This window comes from Lepidochelys kempii, chromosome 6 (genome assembly GCF_965140285.1).
Source record: "Lepidochelys kempii isolate rLepKem1 chromosome 6, rLepKem1.hap1, whole genome shotgun sequence".
NCBI classification, from domain to species: domain Eukaryota; kingdom Metazoa; phylum Chordata; order Testudines; family Cheloniidae; genus Lepidochelys; species Lepidochelys kempii.
In genome coordinates this window covers 87,265,663-87,289,057 of record NC_136385.1, presented here as the reverse complement: position 1 = coordinate 87,289,057, position 23,395 = coordinate 87,265,663, and the positions used below count along the sequence as shown (strand labels likewise).

The 23,395-nt window shown below is 40.4% G+C and overlaps 2 protein-coding genes across 7 annotated transcripts in view; one reads left to right on the top strand and one right to left on the bottom strand.

The window, feature by feature from the left end:
* Positions 1 to 401, bottom strand: part of PRORP (protein only RNase P catalytic subunit) — a 103,953-nt gene extending 103,552 nt beyond the window's left edge. For both annotated transcript variants that reach the window (XM_073349017.2, XM_073349016.2), the window contains exon 1: positions 74 to 401. The gene's annotated coding sequence lies outside the window, so the exon portion shown is untranslated. The remainder of the gene's footprint in view (positions 1 to 73) is intronic.
* On the top strand, positions 387 to 23,389 carry PPP2R3C (protein phosphatase 2 regulatory subunit B''gamma). Of its 5 annotated transcripts, none has more exons than XM_073349027.2 (13): positions 387 to 681; positions 2,911 to 3,041; positions 4,764 to 4,868; positions 5,757 to 5,869; positions 7,160 to 7,257; positions 9,383 to 9,453; positions 10,478 to 10,610; positions 11,831 to 11,886; positions 11,964 to 12,039; positions 12,731 to 12,867; positions 14,277 to 14,414; positions 21,846 to 21,905; positions 22,701 to 23,389. In XM_073349027.2, the coding sequence occupies exons 1-13, from the start codon at positions 633 to 635 to the stop codon at positions 22,887 to 22,889; spliced, it is 1,356 nt and encodes a 451-aa protein (XP_073205128.1). In that variant the 5' UTR covers positions 387 to 632; the 3' UTR covers positions 22,890 to 23,389. The 5 variants fall into 5 exon arrangements, with proteins under 5 accessions (XP_073205128.1, XP_073205129.1, XP_073205131.1 ...); XM_073349028.1 differs by having other exon boundaries at positions 391 to 681; positions 2,914 to 3,041; XM_073349030.2 differs by lacking the exon at positions 387 to 681 and adding an exon at positions 726 to 905 and having other exon boundaries at positions 2,914 to 3,041.
* The last annotated feature ends 6 nt before the right edge of the window (positions 23,390 to 23,395 follow it).

Genomic DNA, 23,395 nt, shown 5'->3' with positions numbered 1-23,395 from the left:
CCCGCACGCTGAAAACTGCAGCTCCCAGCATGCAGTGCAACCCGGCTGCCTGTACAGGGCGCGCAGCACGTACCGGGGCGGGGGACGTAGTCTCTGTGGTCCAATTGCGGGCCATGCCTTTTCTGCCTTCCCCATGCGGACCAGTCTCAGGCGAGGCGCCGCCGGTGTCAGTATCGCAGCGCGGAGCGGCTCTGGAGGATGCCACTCATCGCCGCAGGGGGCGGGTCACGTAATGGCGGAGCCGCGCCGGCCAGTCGCTCTACACAGGGAAGAGCTTTTCCTCTGGACTTGCTCTCTGCCCACGGTCCCTCCGCCAATCAGGGCTCTGTATGAGGCTCAGCGCTGTCCAGACTGCGTGCTCGTGTGTCGCATGTGATCACAGGGATCCAATGAGAGCAGAGCGCAGTAAAGCGGCCTTAGTTGGCCGTGGCCGCCATATTGGTTACGGGCAGGGTGTCAGCGCCAGTCGCTTTAGTCGGCCGGGGACGTAGGAAGTGTGTGGGAGAGGTCGCAGGCGTCGGAAGTAATTGCCAGGGCCCTTAGCAGCTTCGTACCCGCACCTAGCATGGTGGTTAGATGGCGGAGGAACAGTAACCCGGCTGTGTGGCCGTTGGGGCGGGGCGTTGTGGGGCATGGAGTGGAAGCAGGCGTTGCGGGGCCGGCTGGCCGCCTGCACCGGCCGTGAGTGCGCGGGAAACATAGAGCGAGCGGGAAGGGGGGCGCAGAGGCGGCGGGGTCTCTGGCTCTGACTTAGGCTCGATCCAGCGCGGAGCTCAGGGGCTGTGCTGACAGCCTGGCCCTGCCCTGGAACCAGCCGCTCCCAAACTGTCTCTGTTCGGGCCCTCAGTGCCGTGAGCCCAGCGCCCTGTGCAGACGGGCGTCCTTGTGACAAACCACCGTGACTAGTAGGTGCCAGTCCCGCCCCGGTAGGCTGCCTCAGTGGGGGTAGGGGTAAAGCCTGAACAGGCCCTGGAGCCCGATCCCTGCAGATCGGGGTGAGGTCACACAGGCCTCGTCTAGGGTGTGGCATTAGCTAACATTTGCTACCTACCACATCTGAAGGTCTAGTGTAGCCCCACTGGAGCTCTCTGTGCCCATTTGACAGGTTTCAGAGTAACAGCCGTGTTAGTCTGTATTTGCAAAAAGAAAAGGAGTACTAGTGGCACCTTAGAGACTAACCAGTTTATTAGATGCCTCCAGGACTGCGAGGCCCACACCTGGAGCTAGAGCTAAGGTCTCACACATACCGCATTTCAGCTCTGTGCGTTTAAAAAAGCCCTCTCGTCTATGACACATAAAACATTCCTGCTGAAAATGATGCAACCCATAGGATGTTTTACCTTGCATGTTAGTGACAGAGCGTGCTAGGGTGATGGGAAGGCAAATTCCAAGTCCAAGTGCTTTTGGGTCTGCACTGTATGCTTGTAATGTTTTCTTTCTCTCCCCACCGCAATATACTGTTAAAGTGTGTACAGTGAAATCGATACCATATCATTGACTGATGCAAGCTAAAGAAATGACTTTCAAAAAAACACTTGGCCCCAAGTAGAAAGTAGCTTGAACTATTGCATGAATCCCAGGAACAACTTGCAGGCTTTTACGGCCACAGAATCAGCTTTAGAACAATAGTGACAAACCTTTGTTTATATCAAGGACCTCAGCTTGGTTGGTATCTTTGATAGACAAGGAGATATGCCTATCTAATGTATTCAGGCACATATACCCAGCCCCTTGCTGTGGTATCTTAGTGCCTAATTAGTATATTTGCATACCTTTTGTATTAAGAATAAATTCAAATAAATGTGTAGTAATTTGTACTTTTATTTAGTTGTAACTGAATAAAATGTAGTGCTTTTTATTTCCAATTCACATTAGTGAGGAGGTTGGTATTCTTACAGTTTTCTTCAAAGATCAGATTTTACCACTTTATTAGCAATTACTTAGACATGTCCAGAGATAGTTTCTGACACTTTGAACTTTGCTTAAATACTGCATGGGAATGGAGTGGAGCCCCCTTAGTTCTACACAAACTTTAATTAAAAAGAAATACATGTGCAATGTACAGCAGTAATTTCTCTTCAATTAATGACATGAAGAGAGAGGGAGAAATAGTCCTAGCCCAAAAGACAAGTGGGGGTTGAAGCCAAGTTTTTCATGATAGTTAATCTATAATTTCTACAAATAGTAAATGCAAAAATTATAGATTAAATTAATATAAATATGTTTTAGCAACTGCTAAGCTTTCATTAGTCTTTAGTTAGATATGTGCAGAAAGTTATGCTAAATGCAGATGTAGAACATGCACTATTCCTGTGAGGGGAAAAAACCACAAGAACCTTGACTTTCACTTTATGATGAAACAAACAGGATCCTGAAACCCTAAGGAACGTGTGCATATGCAGGGAAATTGGGCTCCAAGCCAGCCACACAGATTCTGGGTCATCTATGGTAGGAGCCTGCACCTACTTTGCTTCATCCAGTAGTAGTGCTACTCTTGAGGGAGTCATGTTGCCACAAAGGCCTCCCTTGTGAATGCATATTAAGACTCAGAGGTGACTCAGTGCTGTAGCAGAATTACATTTAAACACTTAGCACCAGAGAACTTGCTGCTCCCTGTCTTTGCCAGCCACAGCCCTGCCCTCCTCCACTCAAAGCTTTCCGACCACATGGTGTTAGCGGAGAGGGTCTTCTGCAAGCCTTTAGGGAGCAGACAAACATGATGTATGCCTGCTGTTTTCCAGGCATTTATGCTTTTTACTTGATGCCCTCTGCGGATTATACAGATTATAGTGACACTGGTGGTTAAAAAATGCAATTATATAAAAGCAAAATGGATTTCCTTTAACCGAACACTTAGTTAAAATCAGTCTACCTGGGGGTAAAATGTAAGATATTCTGTTCTGTGTTAAGCAGCTAAAAAAAGTGAACAAGAGCTAAAGGATGAAGAAATGGAGTTGTTTACAAAATACTACATGGAATGGAAAGGAGGAAGAAAAAGCGTTAATACATCCTACATGAATATACCACGGTTTTATTACAGGGTAAGTGGTATATCGAGAGCTACTTAAACCTAAGAATATACCACTCAAAGCAGAAAATCTTTACCTATTTAATACTGGTATTTTAGTAGTAAAAGCTACATTGGGTCAGAATTTGTGAGAGCTGTGTTGTGAGTGTTTTTCACTTCTAGTTGTGGATTTAATGAATCTCATACAGCTGCTGAGGAGGATCTTATTAACCCATGAAATAGTTTGCTAATGCTGTAGACAATTGGTTAATTGCGTTAGCCATTGAGCAACATAAAATATGTATTTTCTCTCTTTTCAAAACTTGAAAGCCTACTTCCCATCTTTTCCAACCTTTACACGCAATTCATGACCCTGGAATGCCAGTATCGTGAAGTCCTATCTAGTTTCCTGAGCATTTGCAGAAGGTGTCACACAATTAGTTTGACAATAGTTATACATTTGTCACAACAGCCTATTGTGTGATTTTTTTTCTCTACACTTCCCAACCTTTCTTGGATGAATGATTGAGCGCTCTCTCCCTATGACAATGTCATATCAAGCCCTGTGATCTGGAAACCACCTTTTCTATTTTATTTTCTGCATTCCTGTCTCATTAGCCATGAATAAGATACTCATTTTGCCAAAAGGATGGGTCACTGGTCTTGTAGACTAAGGGTAGAGTTGTTGCTTATATTATCCAACAGAAGGAGTTGGTCAAGCACTTCACCTCTGTAAGAAAGAAACCAGTGGTCAGTCCAGAGCCGTGTTTTTTTGACAGTAGCCCTTCGTATTATAGCATAGAATGCTCATGTCAGCCTTGCATTTGTGTTAGTTTTCTTGAAGCCCTTCATTATTTGAAAAAAAAAATCAGACTCTTCAATGCAAAGTAGTAATTAATACTTTTTTTCCTACCAAAGGTAATAAACTTGAAAGCAGGGGGGAAAAAGTTACCAGAAAATGAAATAAGAATTATTAACCTTACAATAAAAATAGAATTCTCTGTCCTAGACCTTTAAGTAATCAGTACAAACTATTTTGATCTACTTTTTCACATATGTATCCATTATATAAAATAGTATCTTCCTAATTACAGTATTGCTGGGGATTGAAGATGCTCTTACTGAAATATAGATTGCACTGACATCCCATACATCCTCAGGGTCTAGTAACATCCATGGCATACGTCTGAGGGTACTGTTTGCAAAAGTACTTAATGAAGCAGCAATATGAAATTTACACATTGAAAATGCTTGTAAATTCACAGGAACTATATTAAGGATTTTAGGTTACATTGACCAGGATATTGTTCAGTGTCAGATGTTTGGCAATAGTTATACCATGCAAAAGATATGAAAAGGTATTTTTATGCATCAATCAAAGTTGGGCTATAAACCAAGAAGTAATAGGAGACAGTGACTTGAGACATTTTGCAGTTGTTTGTTTTTCATGAGATCAGAAACTAAGATCTTGCAGTGGTTTTGGCTCCATAGCAAACATAATTCCAGTTCATATTACAAAGTTTATAATATCACTATGGAAATATTTAGGATGTATATAATACACGATAAAAACATACCCCTTCCTTCTGTCCTATTTTTTGGTAGATTGCATATTGTTACAGATTAGACTGTAAACTCTTTGTAAGACAGAAACTTGTATTCTGATGTGCTTGTAGAACACCTAGCAAAACAGGACCCTGATCATGATTGGGGCTTAAGGAATGCAATACAAATAATAACATTGTGATATTTTTAGCTACCAGCTGAGGATGAAGTCTTACTGCAGAAATTAAGAGAAGAATCTAGAGCAGTCTTTCTACAGAGAAAAAGTAGAGAGCTGTTAGATAATGAAGAGCTGCAGGTAAGAAGGCACTAAGAATGTATCATTTCTTAATCTAACCATCGGAGTTGAGTTGGAGTGAAGTTCTGGAACAGCCTTCCAAGGGCAGCAGAGGGGGCAAGAAAACTAACTGGCTTCAAGACTGAGCTTGGTAAATTTATGGAGGGGATGGTCTGATGAGACTACAATCGCATGTAACTGGTCTGCGACTGCGAGCCACAAATATCTCCAATGGCTGGTGATGGGACAGAAGATGGGGAGGGATCTGAGTTACTATAGAGAATTCTTTCCCAGTTGTCTGGCTGCTGGGTCTTGCCCATGTGCTCAGGGTCTAACTGATCACCATATTTGGGGTCGAGAAGGAATTTTCCCCTGAGTCAGATTGGCAGAGACCCTAGTGGGTTTTCGCCTTCCTCTGCAGCATGGGGCACAAGTCACTTGCAGGTTTAAACTAGTGTAAGTGGTGGATTCTCTGTAACATTAAGTCTTTAAACCATGATTTGAGGATTTCAGTAACTCAGCCAGAGGTTATGGGTCTATTATAGGAGTGGGTGGGTAAGGGTCCAGTGGCACCAGCTGCTGGGGGCCGCAGATCGCGGCTGCTCCATCTGCCCCAGGACCACTGCCGGGGTCCGCCGGAGCAGTGGCTGTCCCTGGGGCCTCTCCAGCAGTGGCTGGTGTGGCTGTCCCAAGGGCCACCTGAGCAGCTGGCCCTGGAGCTAGCTGCTTTGGCGGCCTTGGGGTCAGCCACACTGGCCCCTGCAGAAGTCATGGAGGTCGTGGAAAGTCACAAAATCCGTGACTTCCGCGATCTTGACAGACAAAGAGCCCTAGATATGAGTAACCTGTCTGAGCATGTTAACATTTGTTATGTGATATTTCCCTAACCAAATCTAAATCCCCTTTAAGAATTTATGGTTTCTGCTGGACAAACATCAGACACCACCTATGGTTGGGGAGGAAGCAATGATCAATTATGAGAGCTTCTTGAAAGTTGGTGAGAAAGCTGGACCCAAGTGCAAGTAAGGCTCCTTCATCTAGTTCATGCTTACTAAAGTGAAACAGCTATTTAAGATCATAATGCTATAAGCTATGTAACTGTTTAAAGTTATAGGAAGTTTAATTAAGGGTGAGCAAATGGTATTATATAAGAAAATTGTCACTGGACTCTTCAATTTGCACCCCTACAAAAAAGTTAATGTCAGACATGGTAGGATCCTTTTGATTGAGATGCCCCTGGTAGATCCTGTTTCATTTTAATTAAGAGAAAGTTCTTATAAACAGAAATACCATTCTAATAGTAATGCTACTGTCCAGGAAACTGCAGAGCTCACATGGTGCCTCTCCAGTGTCAGAAGCCTCTCTTTTACACCCAGCATAGCAGCCCAGTTAGTTTGCTTGGTTTGGCAGGAGCAAACAAATAGTCAGGAGCAGTAGTAGTCAGGCAGTTCATACAGTTTCTTCATACATCATCCTAGTTAAAAGGACTTGGAAGCTGCTAAAAGGATAAATAGATTTAACTAGAATTGAAATACACAAAAGACCATTAAATCATCAGAAGGCATCTCCACTAAGCAGCAGTTGATGCTGTTCATTATTGAACTTAAATCTGAGCTGTCCTAGTTAAGTGGTGCATAGTTTACTTTCTGTAAATAGAAACAAGGGGTTTGATATTATAATGTGGGAAACTGCTCTTTAAACCAATGAGGAAAATTGGACAGGGAGCGACTGCAGTATCAGGACATTACATTTTATATTTTGTTTTTGTTGTAGAAAACCACGCACCTCTGAAAATTCTGGTTCATTTTCTGATCTCTTATATCCATTGTATGGCACTGCGCATCTCTCTTAAAATCTCTTACTTTGCTTGTGCAATTCATTCATGTTACAGATTTTCTGAGGCACCTGGATAGCATGACTGAGATTAAGATCTGGCCCAGTGTCTTCTATTATTTTTATCCACTTCCAGAAAAATAACATATCCTATCCTGTCATGAAATAATATTCAGAAGAATGTTAGTTGTTTTATATACTGTAGCTGGATCAGCCAGTCAACTGGTGTCATTATGTTAGGTTTGCACAGTCTGAGGCCTGGTCTACAGTAAAAAGTTAGATCGACCCAGCTATGTCACTCAGGGGTGTGCAAAATCCACACCCCTGAGCGACCTAGTTAAGATGACCTAACCCCTAGTGTAGACGGCACTAGGTTGATGGAAGAATTCATTCCATAGGTAGTGTCTAGATTGAAACTGTCACATTTCAAGCCTTTAGTGTAGACAAAGCCTTAGTGTTGTCGTTCTTGTGTTTCATAGGCAGTTCTTTACAGCAAAAGTCTTTGCTAAATTACTCCACAATGATCCCTATGGAAGGATATCTATCATGCAGTTCTTCAATTATGTGATGAGAAAAGGTGAGTTGATATTTCTTCTGTGATATTGAAGATCATTTTATTTTCAGGAGTATTTAAGTTGTATTATATTCCTAGTGTATGGCCCTGCATCTGCTGAAGTCTAACAGGACACTTGCAGTTCTCTTCAACAGGAGCAATATCTGGCCCTTAGATTACAAATCCTGTTTTCCTGTTCCACCTTTTTTTCCTGAGTATTGTTTTATAGGAAAAAAGATTCAGACTCCTGAAATATCAATAGCAGGTTCCTTATGGCTTTGAAATAAAGCTTTTTGAAAGTCATTTGCCTTCCTGCTTACTCACACCTTGCCTTCCTGCTAAGACTGTTCCAAGTTACTGTTGCAGATTTGACACCACACAAGGAAAACTAGTGAATGCGTAACTATTTAAGATGCCTTATGCTTTTCTTTAAGCAACCGAGGGCTTGTACACATTACCACGTATGTCAGTATAACTTATGTTGTTCTGGGGTGTGAGTAAGCCACTGACCTAAGCGCCAGTGAGGACAGAGATGTGTCAGCTTCTCTCGCCAATATAGCTACCACCTCTTGTGGAGGTGGCTTTGTGATGAGAGGTCTCCTGTTGGCATAGAGCGTCTTCACTATATGTGCTACAGTGGCGCAGCTGCATCAGTAGCACTTCTAGTGTAGACCAGCCCTGAGTTCCGCAACAAGCTTTTTTTGTTAGTTTGGGGTTCTTCCATTACAACTTCGGTGTAAGCAGGTTGTCTGTGTGGCACCCTCTTGTGAATAGATCAGTTCACACCTCTCAAAGCTATTGTGTCAAGCTATATTCTTCTCCAGGGAATATTCTGATTAATCTGAAAGTGTCTTGTTAAGAAGAATGAATCCTTCACACCTCTGCACTCCTATGTTGCAGAAGATTGTGCAGAGCACCTTCCCCTTACATTAGCCCCCAGAGTGGAATCTGGAACTCCCCTCCACTCTGCCTTACTGCTTCCAGCTGGTAGATGTGCTCCTCACAGCCCATCAGGTACAACTTTCCTTTCTCCCCATACCTTCCCAGCCCTACTGAGAGCATGGAGGAGCCAGGAGGAGGGCAGAAGTGGTATCTGAATAGTAGGGAGGTGTTCCCAGGAAGCCTCCTCGTGCCCCTGAATCATACCTTCCTTACTAACACCACTTCCTCAAAAACCAAGAGAAATTCACTGCCCAAAAACTTCATTTACACAGAGTTAAGGTTGACGTGCAGAACCTTGTATCCTTTCAGAACATCAAATGCACGTATACTTAAACCTTTGCAAACCAGGAAACACAGAGTTCAGGCACACACCATTCAGGCATACTGCAGTCGTAACTCTGCCCACTTTGAGCCATATCCCTGTGACTGTCCCCTCCAGGGTGCCACCTGGAAGTGGGGTACACCTGAGCCTTCTATTCTAGCAACCTGGGTTCCCTCTCGCACTGTGATGTTGTGACAAGCTGCAAAGCCCTCCAAGCTTGTGCTCACACCAACATCCGCTGACGGGGTCACACCCAGCTGCGTTCATGGATACGCTGCCAGTCACTGCATGAACCAACAATAGATAGGCTCCAGCCAAAATACCCACAGCTCCCCAGCCTAGGACCTGGATCTGTACCATCCTGCCCTGGTCAAAACTTGACCAGTATGAATTTATTACCCAGTCCGCCCCTCCCTCAATGTGTGGAGGATGATGCACACGCCCTTGTTAACTGAGCTGAGATTTTTCATCAAACCCATCACTCAAAAACACATTTTTAATTTTTTGGCACAGAATTCCCTCAGGAGTAATAAGTACATGCCGATAAATTAGAGAATACAATTCCATGGGACACAACACACCACATAAAATGGCACATTTACTTATTCATTCCTCATATTTGCATGTGGGGCAACCTTGGCTGAAACATACTTACAGTATATCCCCAGTGACTCTTGTTAATGCTGGGTGGTAGGGTAAAGGTTGTGGGGCAGAATTGGTGTATATCTTGTAATTCCTAGTTTTCAGAGGATTAAGTATAGGTGCATTTGACGTTTGGAAGGGGTACAAGGCACTATCAGTCAACTTTAACTCTGTGTTAACTAAGTATTTATTCTTTGCCCAAAAAAAGGATCCTATATCTTGATTCTAAATCCTTTTTTACAGTATGGCTTCACCAGACAAGAATAGGCCTCAGTTTATATGATGTGGCAGGACAGGGTTACCTCAGAGAATCAGTAAGTACTGCCCACTTGGTAAATTTAATGTGCTTTATCTGGGGTAGCTTAAATCAACAGAGAGGATAAAGGTGACTTGTACTTTAATGTTTCTACATTAGAGTAAGATCCCAATAGTCCATACATCTTGGGTGACACCAAAATTGTTTGGATAAAGAGGAGCTTATACAGAGTAATAGAGATTTAATGGCAAGAGAATCGCTAGTTTGGGAGACATACTGGAAGTTCATTAGGGAGGTTTGAATACTAAGATTTCAGATAATTGATATTCTATTATATTTATTGATAAAGAGATGATGTAAAAGCTGAAGATGCTCTTCAGATTATTTTATCTTTACACATGTAGCAGTCTTAAAAAATCAAATCAAATCTGTGATCGAATATTAAGCAAAAAGAACATCCAGACCCCATAATTGTGCACGGGCATTCGGTAAAGATTTGGTTTACCACATATTCACATGTATTTCCCCCTCCCCCCCATTTTACTAATGGACCAGTGCCAGTCACAATGCCAGGTATGCATTTTACATGGTGCTCATCTTGAAGAAACAACCTCAAGTGTACAGAAATGTGTGTTTCATCATATGAGGGAGCGCTGTCTCAGCACCCTCTATTCTTCCTGTTGCTCCTGGTGTCTTTTAATTTTGACACCAAAAAAACTGCTCCTGTACTGTCACATGCTCTTCTCCTGTCACTTTTACTGGCAATGGTGTAAGCTATCTGAATAGAGGTTTTAATTAGTCTCTAATTATTGAAAATACCATCTAATTTACTAGGTGCAGTAAATTTCTGAAATTTGTAGAGGAAGAGATCATCATTGGTCAAACTCAGGTTTAAAAATGGGAAGAAAGGGAGAGGTTTTAGGTAATTAAATAACTCAAGCAGTACAGTGATATTGCTGCAGGATATTTTCAACAAATAAAACTTGTAAATCAAAAGAATAATTTAAACAATTAATTTAAATTGAACAATGGCAATGTTTATAATCTCAAAGCATATTTTCTTTCCTTTTTTAATTTTGTAGGATTTAGAAAATTATATTTTGGAACTTATCCCTACTTTGCCACAGTTGGATGGTTTAGAAAAATCATTTTACTCGTTCTATGTCTGCACTGCGGTTAGAAAGTTCTTCTTCTTTTTAGACCCTCTCAGAACAGGTAAATTCATGTTTTCAAACTCTCAAACATATGTGGAAATGTTTTTACTTTTAAAATATGAATACTGAAATTGTTTCTATCTTCATAACATTGTACAAATATTTTCATAGGCCCCAATCCTGCAATCTGATCTGTGCGGACTGAACTCCACTGAAGATTACGGGGTTCTGCATGAGTTTAATGGTCTGTCTGCACGGATCAGATTGCAGGATCAGAGTCAGAACGGGTCCTAATGAAATACCACCTCAGTGTTGTACTCCAGACTACTTGCTTAGAAATTAAAAATAATATGTTGGGCCATATTGCTGCAAAAGTAAATGAACTAGGATTAGCTTTATATTAATCCCTACTACAGTGAAGTGCAGCACAACAAATACCTCAGCTCTGATGGTATTCTGTCAAGTAATTCTTTTCATAAAACACAAACCAGAGATCTTACTGTCAGCCTGATATACCTCTCCTTGGTTGGATTTTTGAGTATCTCTGGCCTAGTCTACACTAGAAAAGGTTTGTGGTATAGCTATACCAGCAAACCCTCCTAGTGTAGACAGAGCTTACACCATCAAAAGAGTGCTTTTGCTGGTATAGCATATACCAGTTCACTGAATAAAATAAGCTGTTTTGGCAAAACCACTGTTTTGCCACTAAAACTACGCCTACATTAGGCCTTTTACAAGTATAAAAAATGTTGTATTAAAGAAAAAAATCACACCCAACCAATGTTACTGTCCTGTTAAAAGTTTTCGTTATAGACCTGGCGTATAACTTTCACAAATGGACAAACACTAGTTGTTTCACTTGTGACTCTGTAATAAACACTCATAATTTTGATCCTAACTTCCTGTCTTTAAAATTGTGTAATTCCATAATGATTCCTTTTTGAACTGAGACACAGTTTACAAATGTCAGGCTTTGTTTTACACTGTGACTGTAACAGCTAATTTGTATTTTTTTAAAAATGACTTGTGTTTGATTCTTAAATTTAACGGTTTAACTTGTGTCTGTGTGATAAGCTTTTTTATTGATTCTCTTTTTGAGGGGTTAGGAAGCATAATTGATAAAACGTTTGCATTGTTTTTCCTGGTAATCTTTAGGACCCAATCCTGGTAACCTTATTTACTCAGTACCACTAAAGTAAATGGAACCTCTCAAGTGAGTAAGGCCAGGTTGATATGTAACTAGGTGACCGTGTTACATATTTTTTTTTTCTTTTCCCGCAGGCAAGATAAAGATACAAGATATTTTAGCTTGCAGCTTTCTGGATGACTTATTGGAGGTAAAAATCTCTTGACATGTTTTGTTATTTCACTTTGCACTTCCTGAATTCTAACTGTACGCTTCCTTTTCATTTAGTTAAGGGATGAAGAACTTTCTAAAGAAAGTCAAGAAACAAATTGGTTTTCTGCTCCGTCTGCATTGAGGGTTTACGGTATGTTCTTACATGCACAGTCATTTGTATTCACTAGTTTGCATAATTTAGTCAGAGACTCAGTATTACCTTTCCTCTGTGTCCCCATATCTGTGTAAAACCCCACTGCTTAGATAATCTTCCTCTCCTGCTTCCTCCACTTTTCACTACATCCCTCTCACCTTCTGCATCATGTTCATGATTTTGGTCCTCAAATTCATTATCCCTTACATCTCTCTTCATGCTCCTTAGACTCTTCCCTACCTTCTGTCCTAACTGCTGCCTATGTCCCTTCCCACTCTTATCTGTGCATCTCTTCTTTACGCCAGAAACAACCACCTCCTTGAGTGCCAATCACCTATCATTCCTTCTTTAAAACCACTTTTGCCACTAAACTTCCTTACAGTGTTGCTCTCCATTTCTGTTCTGAGGCTTGTTCTATTCCATGTACCATCTTCATCTGACTTATGCTGTTAGTGTCTTGGGGCAGGGACCTTGTCTTTCTACATTCTGTATATGCTTAGGGTGCACTATAAATATTCTAACGGAGTTAGAACATTGTAATTTAATAACTTTACTTATACATTTAATCCAAAAGAATGTGAAATATATTAAATGAACTTGGCACTCCTGTGTGTTGTCACATTAAAATTTAGTTCTTCTATGATGTAGGGAGATTTTATTGTATTTTCAGTCTATTTTTTTTTCCTAGGCCAGTATTTAAATCTTGACAAAGATCACAATGGTATGCTCAGCAAAGAGGAACTATCCCGCTATGGAACAGGGACTCTGACCAATATATTTTTAGATCGTGTCTTCCAGGAATGTCTGACTTATGATGGAGAAATGGTAATCGTGTATCTCTAGCTTGCACTCCGATGTGCAAGTTCTGTTCTAAAACTATGATAGATATATTAGCATATGCATTATCTTTAAATCAAAGAACAAATTAAAGTAATATGACTATTTTATTTCATACCTGCTTCTGCAAATAGAACAGAGCAGAAGCTTAGAAAATATAATTATCTGATTATTACCAAAAAGCATGTGTTATTCCAGTATATTTTAGTGAAAGGAGATGAGGTACCATTGTAACAAACCAAGATAATCCAGTATAAATTTTCCTCTCCAATAACTGAAGGAAGTAATGTTAACTAAATGTGGAGAAGCAGGAATGTTTCTCGAATGATTTTGGCTCTCTCTCTTTAAACAAAGAATGAAATCCAAATGGCAAGTAACTGAACAATGTTCATTAGAGAGCTGATCCAGCAGCTAGTTAAATAATAAACCTCATTGTGAAGTTAATGTGAGACAGAAGACTGTGGTGGTTTTGCTGTGTGCCTCCTACAGCTATGAGAGTGAATAGTGAGGAGCCTATAAACTAAAACTAAAGACTTAGGATGGACAAAGACAATCAGTGAAAACGTATGTGTATATTGTTTTATCATGAAACACTTCATTTATAGTGTATCACTGTTCATTGTGTTTATGTTGAGATGGTTTATAAAATGCAAATATAGTTAATTGTGAGTTCACCCTAGCGGTCTGTGTTCTGGGGCTCCAATTTTAAGCTAATGTGGATAGGGTTGTGATGAATACATAGAAATACAGTGTATATGTAACGTATGTAGGTAGCTATAGTTAATTGTTGCATTGTGATCAAGAAACCAAAGCAGTGGCACTAACAGAAAAAAAAGAAAGTATGATCCAAATTCTACTATATTTAATGTCTCAACCTAGGGTCTGTTTGGTCCTATAAGTCCTGCAGCATTAGTTACCCTGTTCTGAGAGTCCTGTGTTTTAGGTCCATTGGTCATGTGGCCCACTCTCAGCCAATGGCAAGTCTATCAATATTTTAGTGCTATAAACTATTAACTAGAAGTGGAGGAAATTTGTGGAAACTATCTTGTCATATGGTTCCCATCTCAGCCAACTGGACTATGCTTGGCAATCTAAGGATGTAATAAGCAAGTATTGTTTAAATGTATATAGTCTGTTTCATTTGGATTTCTGGACAGACTCCTTAGTTTACAAATAAAATGTCAGTGAAAAAGTATGGGTATGCTGCCTCAGTAAATCATAGAAACAAACTCCTCCATTCACTTCAGTGGCAGCAACTATTTTCTGTTTCATGTTGTCGTCTTCCAAAAAAACCTAACTGCTACCCTGCAGTGAAATAGCCACCAATTACAATGTTCCTGCTTGCAAAATCAATTTAAAAAGATGACTGTAATAATCATGATTGTATTTGCTTTTAGGACTATAAGACCTACCTGGACTTTGTGCTTGCATTAGAAAACAGAAAGGAACCTGCAGCTCTACAATATATTTTCAAACTGCTTGATATAGAGAACAAAGGATACCTGAATGTTTTTTCCCTGAATTATTTCTTTAGGGTAAGTCTCTATATGTGTGTTGTTATAGTCTCTGTGCTTCTATTTCCAAATCTGCAGGGGGTCACTTTAAATTACCTATGCCCACTGTGAGGTTTTTGTCAACTTGAAAAAAGATTTAAAATGTTAAAACCCCACATTCTAAAACTTGGAAAGAATTCAAAAGGCATTTTCAACATCTTTCCTACATTAGAAACTAAACTGCTTTTATTTAATATAAATCAATAGAAAATAATTTTGGTTTTCCAATAGTTGAAATTGCTGTATAATGAAGACGTACTTACAAGGTAAAAAAATAAAGACAACTGTATGGGATGGTCTTAATTTCTTAATAAACAGAGTTTCAGTGCCTCAGAGGATTCAAAATTCATTATAAGTAATAGAAAATGCAATGGTAGTTCTCTGCAGTCACTTAAGGGATTTTATATTTAATGTGCAGATCACAGAATCATAGGATTGGAAAGGACCTCGAGAGGTCATCTAGTCCAGTCCTCTGCACTCATGGCAGGACTAAGTATTATCTAGACCATCCCTGACAGGTGTTTCTCTAACTTGATTTTAAAAATCTCCAATTATGGAGATTCCACAACCTCCCTAGGCAATTTATTCTAGTGCTTAACCACCCTGACAATTAGGAAGTTTTTCTAATATCCAACCTAAACTTCCCTTTCTGCAATTTAAGCCCATTGCTTCTTATCCTATCCTCAGAGGTTAAGGAGAATAATTTTTCTCCCTCTTCCTTGTAACAACCTTTTATGTACTTGAAAACTGTTATCATGTCCCCCCTCAATCTTCTCTTCTCCAGACTAAACAAACCCAATTTTTTCAATCTTCCCTCCTTGGTCATGTTTTCTAGACCTTTAATCATTTTTGTTACTCTTATCTGGATTTGCTCCAATTTGTCCACATCTTTCCTGAAATGTGGCGCCCAGAACTGGACACAGTACTCCAGTTGAGGCCTAATCAGCGCGGAGTAGAGCAGAAGAATTACTTCTCATGTCTCATACTCCTGTTAATACATCCCAGGACAATGTTTGCTTTTTTTGCAACAGCGTTACGCTGTTGACTCATATTTAGCTTGTGATCCACTATGACCCCCCACATCCCTTTCTGTAGTACTCCTTCCTAGGCAGTCATTTCCCATTTTGTATGTGTGCAACTGATTGTTCCTTCCTAAGTGGAGTACTCTGCATTTGTCCTTATTGAATTTCATCCTGTTTACTTCGGACCATTTCTCCAGTTTGTCCAGATCATTTGGAATTTTAATTCTATCCTCCAAAGCACTTGCAACCCCTCCCAGCTTGTTATCATCCTCAAACTTTATGAGTGTACTCTCTATGCCATTATCAAAATCATTGAAGATATTGAACAGAACCAGAGCCAGAACCGATCCCTGTGGGACCCCGCTCATTATTTCCTTCCAGCTTGACTGTGAACCACTGATCACTACTCTCTGGGAACAATTTTCCAACCAGTTATGCACCCACCTTATAGTAGCTACATCTAGGTTGTATCTTCCTAGTTTGTTTATGAGAAGGTCATGCGAGACAGTATCAAAAGCCTTCCTAAAGTCAAGATATACCACATCTACTGCTTCCTGTCCACGAGGCTTGTTACCCTGTCAAAGAAAGCTATTAGGAGGGCACGAAAATGATTAGGAGGCTGGGGCTCATGACTTACAAGGAGAGGCTGAGGGAACTGGGCTTGTGTAGTCTGCAGAAGAGAAGAGTGAGGGGGGATTTGATAGCAGCCTTCAACTACCTGAAGTGGGGTTCCAAAGAGGATGGAACTCAGCTGTTCTGAGTGGTGGCAGATGACAGAACAAGGAGCAGTGGTCTCCAGTTGCAGTGTGGGAGGTCTAGGTTGGATATTAGGAAACACTATTTCACTAGGAGGGTGGTGAAGCACTGGAATGGGTTACCTAGGGAGGTGGTGGAATCTCCATCCTTAAAGGTTTTTAAGGCTTGGCTTGACAAAGCCCTGGCTGGGATGATTTAGTTAGTATTGGTCCTGCTTTGAGCAGGGGGTTGGACTAGATGACCTCCTGAGGTCTCTTCCAACCCTAAGATTAGGTTGGTTTGACACAATTTGTTCTTGACAAATCCATGCTGACTCTTACTTAACACTTTATTATCTTCTGGGTATTTGCAAATTGATTGCTTAACGATTTGCTCCATTATCTTTCAGGGTACTGGAGTTAAGCTGACTGGTCTGTAATTCCCCAGGTTGTCCTTATTCTCCTTTTTATAGATTGGCAATATATTTGCCCTTCTCCAGTCTTCCATGACTTTTCAAAGATAATCACTAATGGCTCAGATATCTCCTCAGTCAGTTGCTTGAGTATTCTAGGATGTATTTCATCAGGCCCTGGTGACTTGAAGACATCTAACTTGTCTAAGTAATTTTTAACTTGTTCTTTCCCTATATTAGCCTCTGATCCTACCTCGTTTTCACTGTCATTAACTATGTTAGTCATCCAATCGCTGCTAACCTTTGTGATTAAACCAAAACAAAAAAGTCATTTAGCACTTCCGCCTTTTCCACATTTTCTGTTATTGTTTTTCCCCCCTCATTGAGTAATGGGCCTACCTTGTCCTTGGTCTTCCTCTTGCTTCTAATGTATTTCAAGAATGTTTTCTTGTTACCCTTTATGTCTCTAGCGAGTTTAATTTCATTTTGTGCCTTGGTCTTTCTAATTTTGTCCCTACATACCTGTGTTATTTGTTTATATTCATCCTTCGTAATTTGACCTCGTTTCCACTTTATGTAGGACTCTTCTTTGAGTTAGATCATTGAATATGTCCTAGTTAAGCCATCGTGGTCTCTTGCCATACTTCCTATCTTTCCTACGCAGTGGGATAGTTTGCTCTTGTGCCCTTAATAATGTGGCTTTGAAAAACTGCCAACTCTCTTGAACTGTTTTTCCCCTTAAACTTGCTTCCCAGGGGAACTTACCTATAAAGTCGCTGTTTTCCCTCCTACTTAGAATAATGAACTCTACCATTTCATGATCACTTTCACTTAGGCTACCTTTCACTTTTAAATTCTCTACCAGTTCTTCCCTATTTGTCAAAATCAAATCTAGAACAGCCTCTCCCTTAGTAGCTTTCTCCACCTTCTGAAATAAAAAATTGTCTCCAATATATTCCAAGAACTTGTTGGATAGTCTTTGCCCTGCTGTATTATTTTCCCAACAGATGCCTGGTAGTTGAAGTCCCCCATCACTAAGGATACGTTTTAGTCACGGGTATTTTTGGTAAAAGTCATGGACAGGTCACGGGCAGTAAATAAAAATTCACGGCCCGTGACCTGTCCATGACTTTTACTAAAAATACCCCTAACTAAAACTGAGGGGGAGGACTTGGGAGGTGCCGCAGGTGCTGGGGAGGGGGGCGCAGCCTCGGGAAGCATTGCGGGGGCGGTGCCCAGCTGTCAGCAGAGGCAGCATATGGAGCAAGGAAGGAACCCCTCCCCCCCCCAAACTCCTGCTGCTGGGAGGCAGGGGGCCCCAAGACTTCCCCAGGAGCAGCTAGTGTGACTGACCTGGGGGCTGCCTGAGCTGCTCAGGTGGCTCCTGGGCCAGCTACACAGGGCTGCTGCAGAAATCATGGAATCCATGATTTCCGTGACCTCCATGACAAACACGGAGCCTTACCCATCACCATCAAGTCATGTGCTTTGGATGATTTTGTTAGTTGTTTTAAAAAACCCTCCTCCACCTCTTCTTCTTAGTTAGGTGGTCTGTAGTAGACCCCTACCATGACATCACCCTTGTTTTTTACCCCTTTTATCCTTATCCAGAGACTTTCAACAAGTCTGTCTCCTATTTCCATCTCAACCTCAGTCCAAGCATATACATTTTTAATATATAAGGCAACACCTCCTCCCTTTATTCCCCTGCCTGTCCTTCCTGAGCAAGCTGTACTCTTCTGTACCAATATTCCAGTCATGTTTATTATCCCACAAAGTCTCTGTGATGCCAACTGACAGACCTGTGTTTATTAACTTGCATTTTCAAGCATTTCATTTATTAACTAGCATTTCAAGATTGCACACTAATAACTCATTGCACTTTCTTAGGCTCTGTGAATCATAAATATTTTTCTCAATATTTAGCTGTGAGGAAGGTTCCCATAATTAAGCTTCCATTAAAAAAAAGTCATTAAAATTACTCTAATTCCAAATTTACTTTTCTGTAACTTTATCTCCCTTTGGCTTGCAACTCTCCCTTCAATCTTTCCACATGGTTGAATCTCCTTGAAAACTTATGCAGTGCCTATATTTGCAGAAAATAGACTGTAAGTAAGAAAAGTTATCAATTATTTTTGGTGTTGATAGCTTGGGGGTCAGTCCTAGCTTTGATTGATGTCAAAGGGAATTATTTGCCTGATCCTGTTCTCAGGCATAAGATCCTTCTTCAGCAACAGTTGTGTCAGATAACTAAAAATATTTGTGATTCTAACTTTATCTGCACATGGTATTTTGTACCAAGATTCTAAAATCAATTGCATTTCACTGTACTCAAGCCTGCACTAACCAAATCAAGAACAAGTACATATTCATTCAGTTCATTAAGCATTCAGATATGGCTCATAAAGTCTTATTTATAGTCTTATGCCCTTTGCTGTTGTTCAATAATAAACCTCCTGTCTATTAAACAAAAAGCCTTTACTGATGGTGACTTCAGTTATATCATTCTGGAAAAGCATGATCTTTCAACAGAAGTCTTCCAAATAAACACTGGAACAGTTTCAAAGCTTTTTCAGTAAGTGCGGTGCTGGTACAGAATCCAGCCTGAGCTGTATTCTGTACAGAGCGTGAAACAGGTTCACTTCAGTATTGGCTTGTTGCTGGTGGTGCCATAGAATTGTAATAAAAGAATTTGGTGACAGTTTTGACAGAAAACCACTTATAGTAGTTCTTAAATTGCATAAAGCATGATTTCCAATTTCACAAGGTAAATCTGCATGAATTGGCATTCTTTGCTAGTCCGTGCACCATGTTCTCTGTCCTCACTGTCTGATCCAATGCCTATTGAAATCAGTGGAAAGACTCTCCTTGACTTCAGGGGACATCTGATGAGGCCCTTAAGTTGAACTCCCTCAACCTATTGGTGCCATGTGTTTTCTGTTGCTAACTGTTGGGTAGGATATCACCATGTTGTATGGCTTCATTTAGTTAACTTACTAAATTTGTTAGTGCGTTGTACAAAGATTCTGACTTTCCCTTCCCATCTTGTGGTTTAGTTTAGCTACTGCTGTGCATTATTTTAACCAACCAGAATCCAGGTTCCATCTTTCAAAGTAGCTTGCTATAGAAAATAGATACAGAACTCTGTCACAGACGTTGATCGGTCCTTCATCTTCTGATTATTTTTTTCCCCCTACTGTATAATTTACATAGATCCACTCTAATGTTTGGACAAAATTATGTAGTGAATGAAACATGTTCTGTGCCTCAGTTGAAATCTCCCCTATGGCAAGGAATTACTGTCTTTATTCACTGAGTTTCTAAATTTAATAGGTATAGTGCTATCTCAAATTTTGTCTAATAAAAAATCTAGAGAATAAAAACCTGTGTTTTGCTTCAAATTAGCTGTGCTAGGGTGTAGTTCCACGTGATGTTAAGTTCAAATACATTTTACACTGCAAAATTGCTTTTTGTTCAGATTATTCATTTCTTTAATCTGCAAGGTTTCATTCAGTTAATACAGAACCGGTTGTATTTTTTGCTGTGGAAGCTAAACATTTAAATCAGCATAATAGTTTATGTAACACCCTTTGTCCCAAAACACTTTACAAACTATATAATCTTTGTACAGTACCACTATAATGCAGTCACCTCTGTAATGAAGGGTGGCAGGCAATTGGAGTACATCTAGTATTCAGAAATCCTACATAAATACAATAAATTTTTATTAGGTTGTGTGGTCATCTGCACCCTTTCTCCATACAGGTCACTCCCTGCTTTTGCAATAATGTCAGTAATGCCCTTCAATTGTCAGTATCAAACTTTGAATTGGTCTTTCTTATCCACAGCAGTAAATCTATTGTCTTACGTTTATCAAAGTGGGCTACAGAGAAAAATATTAAGGCCTGTTCTACACTAAGAGTTAAGTCAGCATGACTATGTTGCTCAGGAAAAATCCACACCCCTGAGTGGTATAGTTAAGCAAACCTGAGCCCCAGTGTAGACAATGCTAAGTCAATGGAAGAATTCTTCTGTCGATTTAGCTACTTCGTCTTGGGAAGATGGATCACCTATGCCAAAGGGAGAACCCTTGCTGTCAGCATAGATAGTGTCCATACTGAAGCACTACAACAGCCCAGCTGCAGAGGTGCAGCTCTAGCATTTCAAATGTGGACATGTCCTACGTGTGCTCTTACCAGGTCACTAGCAGTGTGGCCTTTGTGCAGGACCAAATTAAGGCAATCTGGGGCCTTCAGGATTGGGGCCCCTGTGATCCTGCCTCAGCCATGTCCCTCATTTGCGTGATAGGTGCTTTCGTAGCTAAGATGAATGGGGAACTTCACACTTTTAGGCTATCTGCAGACTAGGCAGGCCTCAATTACACTTGGGTCACATTTTCAATGTTTTTGTTGCATCTGTGAGGGTTAGAAACTTTTTTTTTTTTAAATGAAAGTTAAGACTGAGCTCATCATGTCACTCCAGACGCTGAGGGCCCAGGCATATAGGGTATGTTTACACTGGATCAGGGAGCATGTCTCCCTGTCTGGGTGAACAGACTTGCACTAGCTCTGCTTGAACTAGCATGCTAAAAATAGCAGTGTGGATGTTGCGGCACAGGCTACCAACCCAGCATTAGGTGGCTGGTACTTGTTGAGTGGCTAGCCTATGCTGCCACCTGTGCTGCAATGGCCACAATACTATTTTTACCAGACTAGCTCAGACAGAGCTAGCATATGTCTATTTATCCGGTTGCATTTCTTCTGCTGTGCATGCTTCCAATCGCAGTGTAGACATACCCATAGTGATCGACCTTAATCTAATCCTGCCTTTGTGGATGATAGAATTCCAGTTGCTTTAATCATTTGGATTGCTCACTCTAGTCATGGAAGGAAGGATGGGTTGCAGCCACTCCGGTTCACATCTCTTTCTTTAAATATGTAGTGTAGCTGTGTTGGTCCCCGGATATTAGAGAGTAAAGGTGGGTGAAGTAATATCTTTTATCGGACCAACTTCTGTTGGAGAGACAGACAAGCTTTTGACCTGAAGAAGAGCTCTGTGTGGCTTGAAAGCTTGTCTCTGACCACTAGAAGTTGGTCCAATAAAAGATCTGACCCACCTGGTCTCTTTTAGACAATTAAAAATATTTTTTTTAAATCTAATAGTGAGCAGCTGTAGAACACTAAATTATCAGTTTTGTTTCTTAGGTTTCTACTGCTCTGAAACTGAGCTTTTCTTTTCCTATAGGCTATTCAGGAACAAATGAAAATCCATGGACAAGAACCAGTTTCTTTTCAAGATGTCAAGGTTAGCTTTCCCTAAATATAGAAAGTAAAGTGTGTGCATAACTGGAATTTTTGAGTTAAACAGATTTGAAATTTTACTTGCACAGTATTGTAGCCACTGGGTATTTGTGGGGTGTTAAATCATCATTTTTTTATAGCATGGCAAAGTTAGCTCGTTAGTAATGTGACTTTGGAAATTCCCCTTCATTCTAAACTGTAATTATGCTGAAAGCAAAGTTTTTAGTACTCAACTTCTCTTAGATTTTTCTGATGCAAGTACCTACAATAAGCACAAATGGAGCCTCGCCTTTGGTTTTAGATGCTTGACAATAATTGGAAGTTTATCTTGCCGATAAAGAAATCAAATAGCTCTACCTCGAGAACTGTCAGTAACTAAAAGCATACTACATCTTATTGATACCATTCTAACATAATATTAGCTAGCAGTTCCCTATTTAGTTTCAGAAGTCTTGAAATACTGCAAGTGACTCATGTTTAATGAAGAGAAAATTCCATAACATTAGGTAGGGATTTAACTGATTTCTTTGCATTTTGTTGTAGTTTTTTAAAGAGGCAGGGCTTCAGGCTACCTTTCTGAGCCCACCATACTGCCTCTCTGGCTGAGTAAGACCTTTACTAGAAGGGCAGTGTACTCAGCTACCAACTCTGTACTTAAGATGCAATCTTATTTTAGATCAAATCTTCATGAGTGGGGGGCATAGACTGCCCAAATGATCATTCCGTACGTGCTGTAGATAAAGTAATCACTATTTTGCTTATAAATGTGCCTTTTAATTCTATGGTTTTCCTTTCTTAGGATGAAATCTTTGATATGGTGAAGCCTAAGGATCCATACAAGATCTCCCTTCAAGACTTAATCAACAGTAGCCAAGGAGACACTGTTACTAGCATTTTAATTGATCTGAATGGCTTCTGGACCTATGAGAACAGAGAGGTTCTTGTAGCAAGTGATAATGACAATACTACAGATATTGATGATACATAACAGGAATACACTGTATTCATGGAGATGTGCCTAAATGTGCACAAACTCTGAAGCTGCAGGCCTATTCATTATCCAGATGAGTGGTATTAAAACTTTGTATAGGGATTATCAAATTGACAAATGGTGAAGCCAAAATAGCTACCATGCTATTTAAGAGGCAGGGGTTTGATCTTAGTAAGCTGAAGAGACTGTTTGGAATCTTTCTTCAACCTACAGTAGCAAGTAACATTTCTCTTTCAACATTTTGTTTTATTAAACCTGTAGAATATCAAGGATGGGATTTCCAAAAATGCTCAGTGCTGGCCTGTCTCTGCTACTGCTGAAGCCAGTAGGAATCTTGGGATTGGTCTAACTGCTGTCAGTTTTTAAACCTGTCACATGTAGTGTTCACTAGCAACTAAGTGTTAAGAAAAAAAAATCTTAAGTATGTTATGTATGCAATATGGAGTTTCCTCCCCCCCTATTATTCAACTATAAATGAAGGTTTTGTATAAATAAAAGTTTGA